Source organism: Elgaria multicarinata, chromosome 3 (genome assembly GCF_023053635.1).
Source record: "Elgaria multicarinata webbii isolate HBS135686 ecotype San Diego chromosome 3, rElgMul1.1.pri, whole genome shotgun sequence".
In the NCBI taxonomy this organism is placed as follows: domain Eukaryota; kingdom Metazoa; phylum Chordata; class Lepidosauria; order Squamata; family Anguidae; genus Elgaria; species Elgaria multicarinata.
This window is the reverse complement of record NC_086173.1, coordinates 174,119,720-174,135,441: the sequence shown is the minus strand read 5'-3', so window position 1 is coordinate 174,135,441 and position 15,722 is coordinate 174,119,720. Positions and strand designations below refer to the sequence as shown.

General features: G+C 46.0%; 1 protein-coding gene across 1 annotated transcript in view; it reads left to right on the top strand.

Annotated features, from left to right (window-relative positions):
- LOC134396272 (zinc finger protein 850-like) overlaps nt 1-15,722 on the top strand; it is a 49,559-nt gene that overhangs the window by 23,503 nt on the left and 10,334 nt on the right. The window contains exon 5 of the mRNA XM_063122692.1: nt 1,357-2,673. Within this exon, the coding sequence (XP_062978762.1) occupies nt 1,357-2,673 (1,317 nt within the window). The remainder of the gene's footprint in view (nt 1-1,356; nt 2,674-15,722) is intronic.

The window sequence follows — 15,722 nt, the reverse complement described above, 5'->3', positions numbered from 1 at the left end:
CCTTTTGCCAATGCTGGGCCTCAAGGCGGCCTTACAAAGTTTAAAATATACATGGGGGGGGGGAGGGAAACAAAACCATAAACAATTAAAAATACACAACAAAATTATAAGACATTAACAAAGATGGAGGGCTGGATTATTCTCCAAAGGCCTGCTTGAACAAAAATTTTTAGCCTGCTTCCGAAAGCCCATCAAGGAAGATGGCTGCTAGGAAGGCCTTGAATGTCACTCGCAGTGCTTTGGCATTCAGAAAGAGGACCTCACCATCCTTGTCTTCATGGATTGCTACATAATGCTTAAAGAGAACATCATTTCTTCTTCTTCTTTCAGGGTCTGGTGACCTTTGAGGAGGTGGCCGTGCATTTCTCGGAGGAGGAGTGGGCTCTGCTGGATCCAGGCCAGAGGACTCTGCACAAAGAAGTCATGGCGGAGAATCGTGGGATCCTGGCCTCTCTGGGTAAGGAATGGGATTCCTCTGGGTAAGGCTCCCTCTCTGCCTCTTTGCCAGATCCTGGAAGGTGGAATTTCAGCTCTTCTTTCTTTGTGTCAGTGCAGAATACAAACGTCATTGACTCCGAAGACCTGACAAAACGTTGAGCAAAGCCCATTGATGGACTTGCTCTGTGGCAGAGATGGCTGCCAATCCATCTGACTTTGCTGCTATAATTGCATCTGCATCATATTGAAGATGTTACAGATATTATCTTAATGGTCTCCATGGAGGAGAGGAGAGTTAAGCCTTTTCAGAAGACAGCTCTGGAAAGCTTGCTTTTCATTTTAAGATTTAACTAGCCATTGAAAATAACCATTAGGGTTGAATTCCCACTTTCCTGTTCCCAGTTAAATGATCAGCTAGGAAACAATGGCAGATTTTAAGTGTATTTTATTTTTACAGTATTTTATGTTGTTCATTTATTCTCCCAACTACTTTATTTGAGTTACTCCATATAAATGAAAGCATTGTATGGCAGTCTAGTTCTCAGTTCTATTGATCGTCAGGATATTTAATGTGTTTGGAAGGATCTGCCTCACCAACGATTTTTTTTTTATCCTGTGAATCAAATCAGCAACCATTTGTTTTGTTCCAAGATTTCAAGATGATTTCTGTGTTTATACTTGCAGGTGATCACAAGGAGAGCAAGAAAAATGGCCTACACCAGAGAAGGAAAACTGAAACTGAAGAGAAGAGGGAAAATGAATCTATTTCTTTGGAAGTATCAGACATCTGTGAAACTCCAATACTAGAAGCACCAAATAAAAAGGACATTCGTAAAAGGAAGAAACAGAGTAAAACTCAGAAGATTCATTCTAACGTTCAATGCTTAGTGTGTGAAAAACAATTCACTTTCAACTCAGAACTTAAGCGGCATAAAAGAATTCACACTGGGGAGAAGCCCTATAAATGCTTAGAATGCGGGAAGAGCTTTGCTCACAGCATCAGCCTTAAGCAGCATCAAACAATTCACACTGGGGAGAAGCCCTATAAATGCTTTGAGTGCGGGAAGAGCTTTGCTCGCAGAGAAGCACTTATGCTGCATCAAAGAATTCACACTGGGGAGAAGCCCTATAAATGCTTAGAATGCGGGAAGAGCTTTACTCGCAGAGAAACACTTATGCTGCATCAAAGAATTCACACTGGGGAGAAGCCCTATAAATGCTTAGAATGCGGGAAGAGCTTTGCTCACAGAATCAGCCTTAAGCGGCATCAAAGAATTCACACTGGGGAGAAGCCCTATAAATGCTTTGAGTGTGGGAAGACCTTTGCTCAGAGGACACACCTTAAGCAGCATCAAAAAATTCACACTGCAGAGAAGCCCTATAAATGCTTTGAGTGCGGGAAGAGTTTTGCTCACAGCATCAGCCTTAAGCGGCATCAAACAATTCACACTGGGGAGAAGCCCAATAAATGCTTTGAGTGTGGGAAGACCTTTGCTCAGAGGACACAGCTTAAGCTGCATCAAAGAATTCACACTGGGGAGAAGCCCAATAAATGCTTAGAGTGCGGGAAGAGCTTTGCTCACATAATCAGCCTTAAGCGGCATCAAAGAATTCACACTGGAAAGAAGCCTTATAAATGCTTAGAGTGCGGGAAGAGCTTTGCTGACAGCATCAGCCTTAAGCAGCATCAAAGAATTCACACTGGGGAGAAGCCCTATAAATGCTTAGAGTGCGGAAAGAGCTTTACTCAATGCTCAAGCCTTAAGGAGCATCAAAGAATTCACACTTGGGAGAAGCCCTATAAATGCTTAGAATGTGGGAAGACCTTTGCTCAGAGGACACAGCTTAAGCAGCATCAAGTAATTCACACAGGGGAGAAGCCCTATAAATGCTTTGAGTGCGGGAAGAGCTTTGCTCGCAGAGAAGCACTTATACTGCATCAAAGAATTCACACTGGGGAGAAGCCCTATAAATGCTTTGAGTGCGGGAAGAGCTTTGCTCAGAGCATCAGCCTTAAGCGGCATCAAAGAATTCACACTGGGGAGAAGCCCTATAAATGCTTTGAGTGCGGGAAGAGCTTTTCTGAAAGCAGCAAACTTAAGCGGCATCAAACAATTCACACTGGGGAGAAGCCCTATAAATGCTTTGAGTGCGGGAAGAGCTTTTCTGAAAGCAGCAAACTTAAGCGGCATCAAAGAATTCACACTGGGGAGAAGCCCCATGAATGCTTTGAGTGCAGGAAGAGCTATGCTCGCAGAGAAACACTTATGCTGCATCAAAGAATTCACACTGGGGAGAAGCCCTAGAAATGCTTTGAGTGCGAGAAGAGCTTTGCTCAGAGCAGCAGCCTTAAGCTGCATCAAAGAATTTTGTGTCATCTGCAAACTTGATAAGCGTTCCCTGCACCTTCTTCAACATTTAATAAAAATGTTGAAGAGCACTGGGCCCAGGACTGATCCCTGCGGTACCCCACTCCTTACTTCCCCTCAGATTGAGAAGGTACTGTTGATAAGCATTCTTTGAGTCTGAGTCTGTGGCCAACTATGTATCCATCTAATAGTTGTTCCATCTAGCCCACTTTTAGCTCTTTTGTTTATCGGAATATCATGATGAGGTCAAATTAGTCTGACAGGATTTGTTCTTGACAAATCCCTGTTGGCTTCTAGTAATTATTGCATTGTTTTCAAGGTGCTTACAGATTAACTTCTTTAGAATCTGCTCCAGAATTTTCCCAGGGATGGATGCCAGACTGACTGGCCTGTCTTTTCCCAGGTTCCTCCTTTTTGCCCTGTTTGAAGAAGGGACAACGTTACCCTCCTCCAGACATACAGCCCCTCACCTGTCTTCCATGATTTCGCAAAGATAATAGACGGTGGTTCTGAGAGTTCTTCCGCTAGCTCCTTCATTACTCTAGGATGCAGTTCATCAGGCCCTGGAGATTTGATCTCATTCAAGGAAATTAGGTGTTCCTTGACCATTTGTTTATCAATCTCAGACTGCAATCCTGCCCCCTCATACTTGTGCTTCACTTTCTCCAGAGGGGTCATAGACCCACTTTTGGGAAAAGACTGAGCCAAAGTAGGAATTCAGCACTTCAGGCTTTTCTTTGTCATCTGTTATCAATTACCCATCCTCGTGAAGCAGTTGATCCACCATTTCTTTCCTGTGTGTTTTACTATTCACGTGTCTGAAGAAAGCCTTTTTATTGCTTTTAGCATCCCTCGCTAATCATAGAACCATAGAATCATAGAATAGCAGAGTTGGAAGGGGCCTACAAGGCCATCGAGTCCAACCCCCTGCTCAATGCAGGAATCCACCCTAAAGCATCCCTGACAGATGGTTGTCCAGCTGCCTCTTGAATGCCTCTAGTGTGGGAGAGCCCACATCCTCCCTAGGTAGCTGATTCCACCGTCGCACTGCTCTAACAGTCAGGAAGTTTTTCCTGATGTCCAGCCGGAATCTGGCTTCCTTTAACTTGAGCCCGTTATTCCGTGTCCTGCACTCTGGGAGGATCGAGAAGAGATCCTGGCCCTCCTCTGTGTGACAACCTTTTAAGTATTTGACGAGTGCTCTCATGTCTCCCCTCCATCTTCTCTTCTCCAGGCTAAACATGCCCAGTTCTTTCAGTCTCACTTCATAATCTCAGCTCATTCACAGCTTTAGCCTTCCTGACGCCATTTCGGCACTTCTGCGCCACTTGTCTGTACTCTTCTTTTGTAGCCTGGCCTTCTTTCCACTTCCTGTATGTATCCCTTTTTTGTTTTCAGATCATCCCTAAGATTTTTGTGGAGCCACATTGGTTTCTTCTGTTGTCTTCTATCTTTCTTTCCTTGTTGGAATGGTTTGTAATTGTGCTGTTAAAATTTCTTTTTTTAAATATTCCCACCCATCTTGGACTTGTTTTCTCATTAGGGTCACTTGCCATGGGACCTTGCTTATCATAGTTCTGAGTTTATAAAATCAGCTTTTGGTATAAGGGCCAGGCTGCCAGGGGCAGTGAAGGGGAGTGTGTTTGGGGTTGGGGAAAAGCCCTTCTGCAGCTTGTTTCTGCCATCTCCCCCCACCCCACCTGACGGACATCAACATCAGCTGACTGCCCTCTCCATTCCACAGGTATAAGGGCCAGGCTGCCAGGGGCAGCGCCTCTGCGCGCGCCTCTGCGTGCAATGAGCAGAGGAAAGAGGAAAGAAGACACTAGTCCTGCTACCTTCGGTTAACAACCAGATTAACGGCAGCAAGTTGTGGCGTTTTATCTCTTTTCATTCTATTTTACTATTTGTATTTTTAAATATGTGCCTGGGGAGTTCAGGGGGGCGAGGGGGTGCTCACATAGCTGTGGTCACGGATAAGGGGAGTTATGGCGATGGGGGAATAACAGTTCAGATGAGGAGAAGAGGGGACAGATTCCTTACAGCTATCCCCTCTTCTGGTTTTCCCCCCAACCAAATGGTTCCTGGCGGCCTTACCAGCTTGCCCTCGGGTTTGGTTGTGCTTCTGCTGAATGCCAGGTCAGTCCAAAACAAAATCTCTCTCATCCATGATCTGATTGTGGATGAGGGGGCTGACCTGGTATGCATCACTGAGACTTGGGTGGGTGAACTGGGAGGGGTTGCTCTCACCCAGCTCTGCCCTCCTGGGTACTCGGTGCAGCACCAGCACAGACTCGAGGGCCGGGGAGGGGGGGTTGCCGTGGTCTATAGGAATACAATCTCCCTCTCTAGGCTTCCTGTTCAGTCGAGTGCTGGTCTGGAGTGTCTGTACTGTGTGTTGGGTACTCGAGACAGATTAGGGATTCTGCTGGTGTACCGTCCACCCCGCTGCCCCACAGTCTCCCTGCCTGAGCTGACGGAGGTTGTCTTGGATCTGGTGTTGAGGACCCCCAGGATGGTGGTTCTGGGGGATCTCAACTTCCATGCTGAGGCTCCTGTATCCGGGGCAGCTCAGGACTTCATGGCTTCCATGACAACCATGGGGCTGTCTCAACATGTCATCGGCCCAACACATGCAAAGGGACACACGCTTGACTTGGTTTTCTCAACTGGGCAGGAGGATGGTGATCTGAAAGTGGGGGAATTAACATCTACCCCCTTGTCATGGTCAGATCACTTCCTATTGAGGTTTAGACTTTCGGCAGCCTTTCCCCTCTGCAAGGGTGGGGGGCCTATTAAAATGGTCCGCCCCAGAGGCTAATGGACTCCAATGGATTCCAGAGGGCTCTGGGGGATTTTCCTGCTGGTATGGCCGGTGCTCCTGTCGAAGCCCAGGTCGCTCTGTGGAATGCAGAGATGACTCGGGCAGTTGACACGATTGCGCCCAAGCGCCCTCTCCCTCTGAGCAGAGCCCGGTCAGCTCCTTGGTATACACCTGAGCTGAGGGCAATGAAGCAAGAGGGCAGACGGCTAGAACGCAGGTGGAGGAAAACTCTTGCTGAGTCTGATCGAACACGGGCTAGAGCTCACTATCAAGCCTATTCTGTGGCAGTGAGGGTGGCAAAGAGACAGTTCTTTTCCACCAGCACTGCATCTTCTCAGTGTCGTCCGGCGGAGCTTTTCCGTGTGGTTCGTGGCCTGTTACACTCTGGGCCAGGGCGAGAGATGGTGGAACCCTCGGTAGCACGCTGCGACGAGTTTGCACGGCACTTTGAAGATAAAGTCGCTCAGATTCGTCATGAATTGGACACCACACTTAATGCAGCTCCACTAGTAGAGGTGTTCGGAGCGCCGTCCGGTTCAGTTTTATTGGATGAGTTTCAGTTATTGAGGCCCGAGGATGTGGACAAGGTGCTTGGCCAAGTCCGGTCGACCACCTGTGTGCTTGACCCTTGCCCCTCTTGGCTCATTACATCAAATAAGGAGGGGATCGCCGGCTGGGTCCAGGAGGTTGTAAATGTCTCCTTGAGAGAGGGAGTGGTGCCGGCCTCTTTAAAAGAGGCGGCAATTAGACCACTCCTGAAGAAGCCTAACCTGGACCCAGAGGATGTTAACAACTACAGGCCGGTGGCAAATACCCCTTTCCTGGGCAAGGTGCTTGAGCGGGTGGTTGCAGGACAACTCCAGGCACTCTTGAATGAAACGGATTATCTAGATCCATTTCAATCGGGTTTCAGGCCTGGTTTTGGAACGGAAACTGCCTTGGTCGCCCTGTGGGATGACCTCTGCCGGGAGAGAGACAGGGGGAGTGCGACCCTGTTGGTTCTCCTAGACCTCTCAGCGGCCTTCGATACCATCGACCATGGTATCCTTCTGGATAGGTTGTCTGAGCTGGGAGTTGGAGGTACTGCGTTGCAGTGGTTCCGCTCCTACTTGGATGGCCGATTCCAGAAGGTGGTGCTGGGGGATTATTGCTCTGTGCCGTGGCACCTAAGCCATGGGGTTCCACAGGGCTCTATCTTATCCCCTATGCTGTTTAACATATACATGAAGCCGCTGGGGGAGGTTATCCGGAGATGTGGACTGAGGTGTCATCAATATGCAGATGATACCCAGCTCTACCTTTCCTTTTCATCAAACCCAGGTGAGGCAGTGGCTGTTCTGAACCAGAGCCTGGGCACGGTAATGGACTGGATGAGGGCTAATAAACTGAAAGTCAATCCAGACAAGACGGAGGTACTGTTAGCGGGTGGTTCTTCTGTCCGGCGAGGTGATGTTTGCCCTGTCCTGGACGGGGTTGCACTCCCCCTAAAGGATCGGGTCCGTAGTTTGGGGATGCTCGTGGATCCAGAACTGTCACTTGAGGCACAGGTGAACTCAGTGGCAAAGAGCACCTTTTATCAGCTCAGGCTGATATACCAGCTGCGCCCTTATCTGGACAGAGATAGCCTAGCTACAGTTATCCATGCTCTGATAACCTCTCGTTTGGATTACTGCAATGCGTTATACGTGGGGCTGCCTTTGAAAACGGTCCGGAAGCTTCAACTGGTACAAAATAGGGCAGCCCGTATACTAACAGGGACTGTCCGGCGAGATCACATTACGCCAGTCCTTTTCCAGCTTCATTGGCTGCCAGTCCAGGTCCGGGCCCGATTCAAAGTGCTGGTATTAACATTTAAAGCCCTAAACGGCTTGGGGCCAGGTTATCTGAAGGAACGCCTCCTGCCATATGTACCTGCCCGGACCCTAAGGTCATCTTCAGGGGTCCTTCTCCGTGAGCCCCTGCCAAAGGAAGTGAGGCAGGTGGCTACCAGGAGGAGGGCCTTCTCTGCTGTGGCACCCCGGGTGTGGAATGAGCTCCCTAAGGAGGTTCGCTTGGCACCTACATTATATGCTTTTAGACGCCAGGTAAAGACCTTTTTATTCTCCCAACATTTTAACAATCTATAAATTTTAAATAACATGGTTTTAAATTTGTAATTTTGCATTGCTGCTGTTTTTATCTGGTTGAGCTTTTATATTGTATTTTATATTATGGTTTTATACTGTTGTTTTATACTTTGAATGGTTTTAATTTTTGTGAACCGCCCAGAGAGCTCCGGCTATTGGGCGGTATAGAAATGTAATAAATAAATAAATAAATAAATAAGCTTTCCTAAAATCCAGAGTATGTGTACAGCTACACTCAGCTTTTGTCTCCTTTATAACCAAGAATTCAAGTACGAGGTGGTCGCTTTCCCCCAGAGTTCCCGTAACTGCTACTTTATCCACTAAGTCATCCCTACTGATCAATATCAAGTCAAGGATTGCTGATCCTCTCGTTCCTTCCTCCACTTTCTGTAGGAGGAAGTGATCACCCACACTTTTGGCAGTATTTGTCTCCCAAAAGATATCAGGGTAACTGAAGTCCCCCATCACTACTACATCACACTTCCTTGAAACACTGGCAATTTGTTTCTCAAAAGTTTAGTCCTTGTCTTCTCCTTAATTGGGTGATCAGTAGTAGACTCCAATTATAATTTTCTTTTTAGTCCTCACCACATTTCTTTTAACCCTGATGCTCTCGATGGGGCTCCCAGTCTGATCCGCCTGTATTTCAGTGCAGGGATAGGTATTTTTAACATATAGTGCAACTCCGCTTCCCTTTCGATTTCTTCTGCTCTTTTTGAACGAGTTACATTCTTCAATTGCTATATTCCAGTAATGGGAGTCATCCCACCAAATTTCAGTTATACCTATCATGTCGTATTTGCCTGCATGTAATAAAAGTTCAAGTTCATTCTGTTTGTTTCCCACACTAGCATATAGGCATCGAAGACTATGTGCTTTATAGTCTGGCTTTGTTCCTATATTGTTTTGGACAATATTTTGGGGCACTATTGGAGCTGTTCTCTGCATTAGGATGCATGGGCCTTCTTCTACTGTTGCCTTCAAGTTTACATCTCCCAGCCCCATAAGATTCAGTTTAAAGCCCTCCTGATCAAGTTCTTTATGCTGTGGCCAAGCTTATTTGGGAACTATTCTTGACAAACATGAATTGTATGTTATTTCATAACAATTATGTTAAGGTTTGGAATGAAGTTAAAGGTTTTGCAAGAAGGAAAACGGTTCAACTGTCACTTTTGGGGAGAATTGCAACAGTTAAAATAAATGCTTTGCCTAGAATGTTTTTTGTTTCAAACAAGATCTAAGTTTAAACGGCAATCAAAAAACCCAAGAGTTAAAATTAAAATATTGCAGGATGCAAAAGAAAGAGGAGGGCTGGGCCTGCCGGACCTAAAAGTGTATTTCTCGGACTGCTGTTTAATGTTGATGAAAGATTGGGTGTTGTTGAAAAATAGGAGACTGTTAGAACTGGAAGGATACAAATTGAGATTTGGATGGCATGGCTACTTGTGGTATGATAAAGCCAAGGTTCATGTAGAATTTAATAATAATATGTACCTACCTAATATGTACCTCCCATATGTACCTACCCAGACCTTAAGATCATCTACAGGAGCCCTTCTCCGTGAGCCCCTGCCAAAGGAAGTGAGGCAGGTGGCTACTAGGAGGAGGGCCTTCTCCGCTGTGGCACCCCGGTTGTGGAATGAGCTCCCCAGAGAGGTCCGCCTGGCGCCTACACTGTATTCCTTTCATCGCCAGCTGAAGACCTTTTTATTCACTGAGTATTTTAACACTTAATTTTAACTTAAATTTAAATTTTACTGTTTTAACTTTGTATTTTAATTTTATAAACAACTTTGCTGTGTGGTTTTATCCTGGTTGCGCTTTTTATACTGTATTTCGTAATTGTGTTTTTAACCTGTTGGATATTTTTTGTGGTTTTAATTTTTGTGAACCGCCCAGAGAGCTTCGGCTATTGGGCGGTATAAAAATGTAATAAATAAATAAATAATAAATAAATAATGTAAACCAAGGTTCTGTCATAAAATACCACTTTGGGTATCGGCCCAGGGGGCTATTCATAGAAGGGAATTGATAAATATGCCTAAATGGTTGACATATAATGATGTATTACAAATGTCACAAGATGAATATCAGTTAAAATCAAGGGAGGAACTCCTGAAAGATGGTCATACGTGTTTTGGTATGTACAAATTAGGTTTCCTTGTGCACAAGTCATGAAAAGGTTTAAAATAGACAAAAGAATGGTGGGTTTGAGCAATCAAAATCTGAATTTGAAATAACGTTATGTCCAAATGATGAACATGTTATCTCAAAGATATATAAACTTTTATTAAAGAATGAGAGGGAGGATGAGCAGGTAAAAGACTATGATAAAATGGGATCAAAACTTTGGATACAACGTTTCAATGGAACAGTGGGAGAATATGGGGGGAAGGTTTGAAATTTACATTATGTTCAAGACTTAAAGAGAATTTTTATAAGATGATGTGCAGATGGTATATGTCTCCGGTAAAGTTGGCTAAAATGTATAAGAGTCCCTCGGGAAACTGTTGGAAATAGGAAGAGGAGAAACCTTTTATCATCTTTGGTTGATTTGTAAAACAGCCAAAGCATTCTGGATACAAATACACTCTTGAATTCAAAAAAAATTCTCAAGACTAACATACAAATGAAACGGGAGCCATCCTACTGGGACTAATGGATAAACTGCTGAAAGAGAAGGGGGGAACTTTATTTCTATATATGACAATGGCAGCGAGACCGTTGTATGCACACAAATGGGAGAATGAAACACCAACAACGAATGAATGGATGTTGGAGTTGGCGGAGATGGCAAAACTCACATCGATAACGAGAGAAAAGTCCACATCCACGTTTATATCTGAATGGAAACCTCTGATAGCATTTTTGCAAGAAACTGAGAGAAACGATGTATTTGTCTGTGGAGATATAGTTAAGATAGAAGAAAGAGATGAATTTCTTTACTGTGTTAAATGTAATGGAGGAACGAGAAAGGATAGTTTGCGTTTCTGATATGAAGAAATCCGAAAGTACACCTTAACCTTTGATGATTTTTAATTGTATTTTTGTTTGTACTTTTGTTCATACTCTATGGAATATTCTTGTGGCAATTTCTGCTACATTCTTGGTTGCCACTTTTCCCTTGCAAAATGCTTAAAGGTATCTCTCTTAAGGTATAGTCCGCTGACTACAACGTAAATAAATACTACTACTACAATGCCAAACAAGGCAACACAAGAAGATAATTAATCACAATAAATAAAATTAAAAGTCAGAAATATAAAATCAAATTACACTAAATAAAACCTAAGTGCAGCTGACTGAAAGTCAAGGACTGTGCTATGTTTTCTCTGCGGGCAAGTATGGATTTGCTCTGGGCAAATGCTTTCATGGGCTTTAATATGTCCTGCTTTTAGGGATGAAGGGAGCCCTGCTGTTCAAATCCTAAGAGCGGGTGGAAATCAGTTCGCTTCCGCCCCTTTTTGGGGTTCAAGTGCAGGGAACAGAGAGGGCTTAGAGTCAGTGGAGCCATGGGATGCATTGGGAGAGAAACTCTGGTTCATCAGCAGACCTCTTATTTCCAGAAGGGCCGAAGGTTTTCCTGCCTTGAGCCTGAGATGGAGTCAGACCTGCTCTCAAAGCAGGGGTCCAGGTGTGGAACAAGAGGCCACCATGAGAAGAAGTTGCCGTGTGTGTTTTAGTCCTCACGACTAGAGGCTCCATGGATCCAGAATCTTCCTGTACCCTGATAAAACTTCACCTAACATTAGGGTGACCCTATGGAAAGGAGGACAGGGCTCCTGTATCTTTAACAGTTGTGTTGAAAAGGGAATTTCGGCAGGTGTCATTTGTATACATGCAGAAGCTGGTGAAATTCCCTCTTCATCGCAACAGTTAAAGCTGCAGGAGCTATACTAGAGTGACCAGATTTAAAAGAGGGCAGCTTTAACTGTGGTGATGAAGAGGGAATTTCACCAGGTTCCCCATATTATAAAAATGACAGCTGCTGAAATTATTGTTTCTATGCAACTGTTAAAGATACAGGAGCCCGGTCCTTCTTTTAATTGGGTCACCCTACTTAAACTCCCTCTTTTTAGAGCATCTATTCTTGTTTAGCTTTCTGAAGGGCACCAGGTTGGGGAACGGTGTTTTGCAGCAAGGGCAGGCAGAAGGATGGAGGGCTCCCATGCCGGAGGCTGCTTTACGCACTCAAAGGGGAAACGGCTGTGGATCCCACAAAGACCCCAGGAGCAGATGGGGCGGCGAAGCTGCTGGTGGGGGATAAAAGACACACACCCCCATTGTGCAAAAGCCCCCTTCCCAAGTCCGCGTCTTTGCCAGGAGCCTCTGCGGCTCTCTAGTGCTGCCTCCACCGAAGGGTTAAAGAGGCGGAGAGGGGGGGCTGGGTCCTAGAGCCCAGGCTGGATGAGGCCCCTCCCTTCCGGCCCCACACTTCCTCCCCCCCCCATTGCAAAGGCGCCTGGGATTCTCCCCCTGCTCCTGCGAGCCTCGCCTGTCCGCTGTCTGCAGCCTCTTTTCCCCTGCGAAGGAGCCGGTGAGTGCAGATTGCAAGGGGGTCCCAGGGGGGAGGGGGCGGAAAGAGAGCCCCCCCAGGGCAGGGGGTGCAGGTTTGGGGCAGGGGGTGGGTTGGAAGAGAGAGGGTGCCCCGAGCCCCCTCCCCAGGGGACTGACCCACTTGGGGACCCTCCAGGAGACCCCCGCCTTGCACCTCCTTCCCTCCCTATAACTTGGGGATCGCGGAAGGGAAGGCTGCAGAAAGGAGGGGGGTCTGCGAGGGACCCAAGAGGAAAGGTCCCGGGTGGGGAGGAGGAATGTCCCCCCTGCGGGCAAAAGGCTGCCCTGGTGTCCTGTGTGCATTGCATTTTGATTTTGTTGCCTCTCCCTGATTCAAACCTAGTGAATAAGTAAAATTAACAAGTCACTTTGGCCACGAGGCCTTCGAAATAAATCCTGGGGCGCTTTTGTTGATTAAGAAGGGAGCCTGCTGCTGGATTCAGTACGTCCCTCTTTGATGCATTAAGTGAGCCCGATGTTCACATCCTGAGAGTGGGGAGAAACCGCTGTTACTCAGGTCCCTGTTTGGGGTTCAAGTGCTGGGAACAGAGAAGGCATAGAAAGGGAGCGGTGGGTTGCACTGGGAGAGAAACTCTGGTTCATCCGCAGAGCTCTTATTTCCTGGACGGCCGAAGGTTTTCCTTTCTGGAGCCTGAGATGGACTCAGTCCTACTCTCAATGCAAGATTGTGAACAAAAGGCCTCCATGAGAAGAAGTTTCAATGTGTGTTTTACTCCTCATGGCTAGTGGCTTGCTGAGTCCATAATTTTCCTTATATTCAATAAACAAAAAACCTATGTTTCACAAAACAACATTAAAGGCTCTACAGTTTTCAACCAAACTCCATAAAGCAGGGAAATTGGGAATTAAGGCTCGCAAGCCTTTAACGCCACATCCTCCCTAAGGAGGCAGAAAGTGCCAGTGAAATTCTCATTCTCCCAAAGCAGATATAAACCATGAGGACAGGATGGAGAATAGGATATGCAGAGGTGACTGTGGGGTTGTGGAAAACTGATGACGAACAACTTAGGGCCCCCTACTTCTCTTTTTTTGTTTAGAGCAGCCCTTCCTCAACCTGGTGCCCTCCAAAGGTGTTGGACTACAACTCCCATCATTGCAAGTCAGTATGTCCCATGGTCAGGAAAGCTGGGACAGCAGGATAGGGAACGCTGTTCTATATCCTTACTAAATACAGGGGCTGCACAATATTTTTTTCTTGCATGCATCTCGCATAGAGCAGCACGATTGATAACAGAAGGGACACTATTTGTTGGAGATGTAGAACCAGAGCAAGGGCTGGCACTTTCAGCTTTTGGTCAATACTCTCCTCTTTCTCTTCTGCCATTTCATTGGCCAAACAGCAGTATTACTCAACGTTGATCCAGTCAAATGCTAGGCATCCTCAGTGGCTCTTTGCGTCCTTCAACTCTCTTCTGAAGCCTAATCCACCATCTCTCCCCGCCTCTCTGTCTGCTAATAACTTTACCTCTTTTTTCAATGCTAAAATCCAAACTATCCACTCTGATCTGGCCAGCTCTGCTCCTCTTCCAGTTCCTGTTCCTCATCTGTCAGTTCCTCCTGCAAATTTCTCTGCGTTTCCTTCGGTCTCAGCTGATGAACTGTCTACAATACTGCGCTCTTCGAAGCCTTCCACTTGTTCTCGTGATCCGATTCCTTCTCGCGTCTTTCTTAATCTTATCCCTGCTATCCTCCCTTCCTTGCTTCATATTATTAATCTTTCTCTGTCCTCTGGTTCATTTCCTTCTGCTTTTAAACATGCTACAGTCTCTCCTATTCTCAAGAAACCTAATCTTGATATGCTATCTCTGTCTAACTACTGACCTGTCTCTTTGTTGCCTTTTGTTTCAAAGATCCTGGAGCGTGTGGTCTACTCTCGTTGTCTTGACTTTCTCTCTAGTAACTCTGCTCTGGATCCCTTTCAATCTGGATTCCGTCCTTTGCATTCCACTGAAACAGCCCTTACCAAGATCACCAATGATCTTCTCACTGCCAAGTCTAAGGGCCATTATTCCGTCCTTATTCTCCTTGATCTAACTGCAGCCTTTGACACGGTTGATCACGATCTTCTCTTAGATTCCCTCCATGACCTTGGACTCTGTGGCTCTGTCTATAACTGGTTCGCCTCCTATCTAGAGGGTCGCTCCTTCAGCGTGTCGGCTAACGGCAGCTCGTCCTCCTCCTTTCCCCTTTCAGTAGGGGTTCCGCAAGGCTCGGTGCTTGGCCCGCTGCTGTTTTCTCTATATATGCTGCCCTTGGGTAAACTTATTCAATCTCATGGCCTCCAATATCACCTGTATGCCGATGACACACAACTATACCTCTCATCTCCGGAACTTTCTCCTGATGTCCACGATCGTACCTCAGCATGTCTTTCAGATATCTCAGCCTGGCTGCTTCATCGCCGTTTGAAACTCAATATGGCAAAAACTGAACTGCTTGTTTTTCCTCCTAAACCTTCTCCTCATCTCTCATTCTCTCTTACTGTCAACGATGTCACGCTTACTCCGGTCAAGGAAACTCGTAGCCTTGGCTTTATATTTGATTCCTCGCTCTCCTTTATTCCTCATATCGAGGCAGTAGCTAAATCTTGTCGTTTCTTCCTGTATAATATTGCCAGGATTCGACCATTTTTGTCTGTCTCTTCTGCCAAGACTCTCGTTCACGCACTGGTTATCTCTCGGTTGGACTACTGCAACCTCCTCCTCTCTGGCCTCCCCTCATCTCACATCAGTCCGCTGGTCTCTGTCCACCACTCTGCCGCTAAGATCATCTTCCTGGCCCGCCGCTCTGACCATGTCACTCCGCTTCTGAAATCTCTTCATTGGCTCCCAATTCATTCCAGAATCCAATATAAACTTCTCCTGTTGACCTTCAAAGCTTTTCACGGTCTAGCTCCTGCCTATCTCTCCTCTCTCATCTCACACTATTGCCCCGCTCGTGCTCTTCGCTCCTCTGATGCCATGCTTCTTGCCTGCCCAAGGGTCTCTACTTCCCTTGCTCGGCTTCGCCCATTTTCCTCTGCTGCCCCTCATGCCTGGAATGCTCTTCCAGAACACCTGAGAACTACCAACTCAATCACAGCTTTTAAAACACAGCTAAAAACTTTTCTTTTCCCTATAGCTTTTAAACTTTGAGTTTGTTCTGACTCTATACTGTTAGCTTCACCCTTCCCGGTGCCTGTCTACACTTCCCTGTGCCTGTTTGCATTCTCTTTCCCTCCTTATTGTTTACTACAACTTTATTAGATTGTAAGCCTATGCGGCAGGGTCTTGCTATTTACTGTGTTATCTGTACAGCACCATGTACATCGATGGTGCTATATAAATAAATAATAATAATAATAATAAGTGCGAAGCGCTGCTCGTAATAAACCTTCCAAAAAAAGAG